The following is a 4693-nucleotide window of genomic DNA, read 5'->3' as shown; positions in this document are numbered from 1 at the left end:
TATTCCAGTTATCCAAAATTATTACATTATCTTCAAAGTTCCTTTCAAAAGCCAACTATATAATCTATACATTAAAAAAAAAAAAAGTTGCCATACGTGTTAGATTAGAACTGTGCTCCATGGGATTTTCAGTGGTTAACTTTTTATAAGCAAATCACCAAGTGTTTTTTCTGAGGCACGCCTGGGTCGATTCAAACATTGAACTTTTGGTTATCAACACTTGTACCACCCAGGGACTGCATCTATATTTTATCATTAGAAAAATCCCATTGAAATATATAAAAATATATATTAAACACTTATATGTGTCTTATTTCTAAGAAAACGGTTGTGATTTTCACTTCATTCCTGAAGTAGAAATAGGAATATTATGGAAGCTACTGAAGCACAACATACATAATCTAACTTCCAAAATATTAGGAATATCAATAGGGGTTAGAATTAGAAGGGGGCAAGAGAAAAATAATTGAAAGCCATCTTGTCATTATTTAATTCTTCATGTGTTCAGGGCTTCTCTCATTGCCTCCCAGGTGTGAGCTACCTCATCAAAAGATGCCCAATTATACCATAGTGATGGAATTTCTCCTGATGGGATTTTCTGATGTTTGGGAACTACGGGTTTTGCATGCTGTATCCTTCTCTCTGATGTATTTCATGACTCTCATTGGGAATTTTCTAATTGTTATTGTCACCACTCTGGACAAGAGCCTTCACACCCACATGTACTTCTTTCTCAGGAATCTGTCCATCTTGGATGCATGTTACATTTCTGTAATGGTCCCTAATTCATGTGTCAACTCCTTGCTTGACAGCAGTATGATTTCAAAGGCAGGGTGTGTAACTCAAGTTTTCCTAGTGGTTTTTTTTGCATGTGTGGAGATGCTGTTCCTCACCATCATGGCCCATGACCGCTATGTGGCCATCTGCCAGCCTCTCCACTACCCTGTGATCATGAACCCTCAAGCCTGTGTCCAGATGACACTGGCTTCCATCCTCAGTGGTCTGGTCTACTCAGGATTCCACACAGGCATCACTTTCACACTGCCATTTTGTCAGTCCAACATTCATCAGGTTTTCTGTGACATCCCCTCTCTGCTGAAGCTCTCCTGTTCTGACACCTTCAGCAATGAGATCATAAGCCTTGCCTCTGCTCTGGTGATTGGTGGTGGCTCTTTTGTCTTCATCATCAGGTCTTACATTCACATATTTTCTACGGTGCTCAGGTTCCCAAGTGGAACTGATAGAGCAAAGGCCTTTTCCACCTGTATCCCTCATATCCTTGTGGTGTCTGTCTTCCTTAGCTCAAGCTTCTATGTGTACCTAAGGCCATCTGCAATCTCTGCAACCATCCAGGATATGGTCCTTTCTGTGTTCTATTCTGTAATTCCCCCCCTCTTCAACCCAATAATCTATACTCTTAGGAATGAACAAATAAAATATGCCATCAGGAAAATCATAAAAAAAAAAATATTTTAATCAGGAAATTTATAGGAAATTGCTTATGATCACCCTATTTATAGGTGAAATTTATGTTTTCAGCAATAAATTGAGATTATTGTTTGGAATTATATGAATGTATTTTATGTAAATGTAATGTATAAATTCATTAACATATATCATTTATCAAAATCTTTCCTTTCTGAGGGTTTTGAATGATTCAAATTGGCAAATGGGTAAGAGATTAGGTGTTAAGAATAAGCAAGCCCTAGTCATAAGTGTTTGGCAAATTAAAAGCTCCCACTAAGTATTTCAATTTAAAAAGTTTAAAATGTTATCCTTAGTAATATTTTATGTTAAACTTTATTATATGTACTTTGCCACGCTTAAAATATTGATAAACCCAGAAAGAACACTGTGACAATTCATTTTGAATTGCCATATTTTGTATTTTATAGAAGAAATGAAAATATTGAGTCATTTATTCATTCTCAAAATAATTATGAAAATAGATGTTCTTTTGAGGACCATAAAAATATCACTAAAAGGTATCCTGTGAAAAGAGAGATGGATTTGGTAGAAGAAGTAGTTGTGTATGAGGGGATCTGAAACACTTTACACCACTTCCCTTATACCTTAGGGAAAATATATGGATAAGTTATACTTATAATCAAACCAAAATTTACTTTGCTGAATTTTAATGGCAAAAAAGTTGAAATGGAAAATGTTATATATATATGTGTGTGTGTGCGTGTGTGTGTGTGTGCAAAACCCCATTTATTACCCATTGATATCAGTTGATTCTGACTCATAGCAACCCTACAGGGCAGAGTAGACTTGCCCAATGTGGTTCCCAAGGAGCAGCTGGTAGGTTCCAGCTGCTCACCTTTTGGTTAGCAGCTGAATGCTTAACCATTGCACCACCAGGACTCTCTCTCTCTATATATATATATACATGATAAAAAAAAATGATAAGGTCAAGTGGTTTGGGGATACATTTCTGTGTTTACATGATTTAAACATTATTTTCTAGGTTAATTAAAGGAATATACCAATTTTTTACATCCAGTTATTATCATACACCTATCTGGAAACACTGGTGGCATAGTATTTGAGAGCTACCATGAGGTTGGCAGCTTGAATTCACCAGCTGCTCTTGGAAATCCTATGGGGCAGTTCTACTCTGTCCTATAGGGTCACTATGAGTTGGAATTGACTCCAAGGCAATGGCTATCCATAAATCCAAAGAAGGCCTGGTGGGACAGGAGTTAAGCACTCAGCTACTAACTGAAAGGTCAGTAGTTTGAACCTACGAGCTGCAATCCAAGGACATATTTTCAAAACTGAGGTTAAGACTAGACAATGTAAAATATATACTGGAAAAGAGATTCTAAAATACATTGTGACATCAGAAGAGTCACAATAAAAAATACAAAGAATCTATGTGAAAAGAAGCTCTGATGCACATTTGAAAAGAAAGGGAGTCATGACATTTAACATAACATCACTTATGTTAGAACACTTAACATAAAATCATTTTGAGTATAAAAACGTAAATTTCCCTAGTCAAGCACCTGTCGCTTAAATGAAGAGAATACAACGGAGTGTACACTGATTCTTTACGTGTCTACTTGTCATTTCTGCTCACATATCATTGGCGTAAAAAGTCCTTGGCCATATCTACTGTCAAGGAATGTTAGATGGGCAATATCCTACCACGGGCCAAAAGAGAGAAGAACATTAATACCAATGAGCACTAGGAATGATCAACATTTCCTTGATTAAAGGATAAATAGTCAGACTTTGAAAGTCTTGTTTCCCATGCAGTTATTGCTAGCATTATGATAAAAAAAAAAAAAACCACTGCCGTCGAGTTGATTCCAACTCATAGTGACCCTATAAATATTACGATACAATGCACATATGCCTTATCCTCATAATAAAAAATTTCAATTCATAATAACCATAACATTTTGTGGCAAGAATTGTACAAAGTTTGTTAAAATTATTTATCTTATTTAACACTTCAACAACAGCATATAGTTGATAACAATATTCCCTGATTTTACAGATGAGTGTTTTGGTTTGAAATATCACACAAGTTTGCAAAGGGCACTCAGGAAATAGACTTATTTTGGATTTCAGCCATCATCTATTGCACCACAAAGATTTTGGAAGATTTCATTTTGCCTAACAGCTTTTATATTTTTTTTATGCCAATAATTCTGGTATGAAGCTCATCAGTGCCAGATAAATGTTAAAACCATAAACCTCATTTCACTACACAATATTTAAAGTAAAGTGGTAAGGATGCAGGGAAGTGCGAGAGTCCTTGCTTTCAATGAACTGATTGTCACTTCTGGATTAATGACTTGTATTTAATAACATAATCGACAACAAACTTTGGCAATAAATAGTTGTTATAGGTGCACAATGCTGTGAATGTAATAGATGCTGCTGAATTGTACACTTAAAAATAGGTAAAATGGAATATTATATATCATATACATTTTGCCACATTAAAAAAAAAAACTATTGTCAGGAATGTTTAAAAAAAAGGTTGAATGGGTTTTAAAAAATCAGTTTTGGCTGTGGAAGTGGTTATGCCAAGGAGTCTTATTGTGGGGAAATGGGTGCTAGACAACACTCAGAGACACAAGATATCCATTGGGAAAGCATACCATGGGTGTCCATAACTTTTTATTATGCACTCCAGATCTGCACATCATTTTCCTCCCATATATTGTGAATAGCATTTTTCTGAGGTTGCTTTAAGGAATCCCTCCTAATTCTTCTAAAAAAAAACTGCCAGTATAGTATTTCCTCTAGTGATATGTGTGGATGCTATTTTTTTTTTTTTTTGTTGGAGATTAACTGCTGTGTGGCTCATGCAATGAAATATGTCACAGGTTTGGCCCAAGGGGGAAAAAATGATATGTAGATACTACAAGCACATGGCAAATTCCATTAAATAAATTGATTAAGCTCCATGGTATACTGAAACCAAAAGGGGATGTAATAAGGATGCTATAAACATATTTTTTCAAAAAACAATTTTGTAAAAAAATCTTACTAACACATTATGAAAATCTTAGATAAAATGGTTTAGTTACAAAACTAACTCAAATATGGATAAAAATATATGAAATGGATATACATATATCTTAGTTATCTATTACTGCTATAAAAAGTGGATGGCTTTAAGAAACAGAAATTTATTCTCTGACAGTCTAGGAGGCTAGATGTCTGCATTCAG

The 4693-nt window shown here is 35.0% G+C and overlaps 1 protein-coding gene across 1 annotated transcript; it reads left to right on the top strand.

Annotated features, from left to right (window-relative positions):
- Window positions 1-552: 552 nt before the first annotated feature.
- LOC100656549 (olfactory receptor 14C36-like) lies at window positions 553-1575 on the top strand. The gene has a single exon (XM_010593367.3). It carries the CDS (start codon window positions 553-555, stop codon window positions 1474-1476), a length of 924 nt encoding a protein of 307 aa, XP_010591669.2. The 3' UTR covers window positions 1477-1575.
- Window positions 1576-4693: the final 3118 nt, after the last annotated feature.

This window comes from Loxodonta africana, chromosome 2 (assembly GCF_030014295.1).
Source record: "Loxodonta africana isolate mLoxAfr1 chromosome 2, mLoxAfr1.hap2, whole genome shotgun sequence".
In the NCBI taxonomy this organism is placed as follows: domain Eukaryota; kingdom Metazoa; phylum Chordata; class Mammalia; order Proboscidea; family Elephantidae; genus Loxodonta; species Loxodonta africana.
The sequence above is the reverse complement of the archived record's forward strand: the minus strand, read 5'-3'. Positions and strand labels throughout refer to the sequence as shown.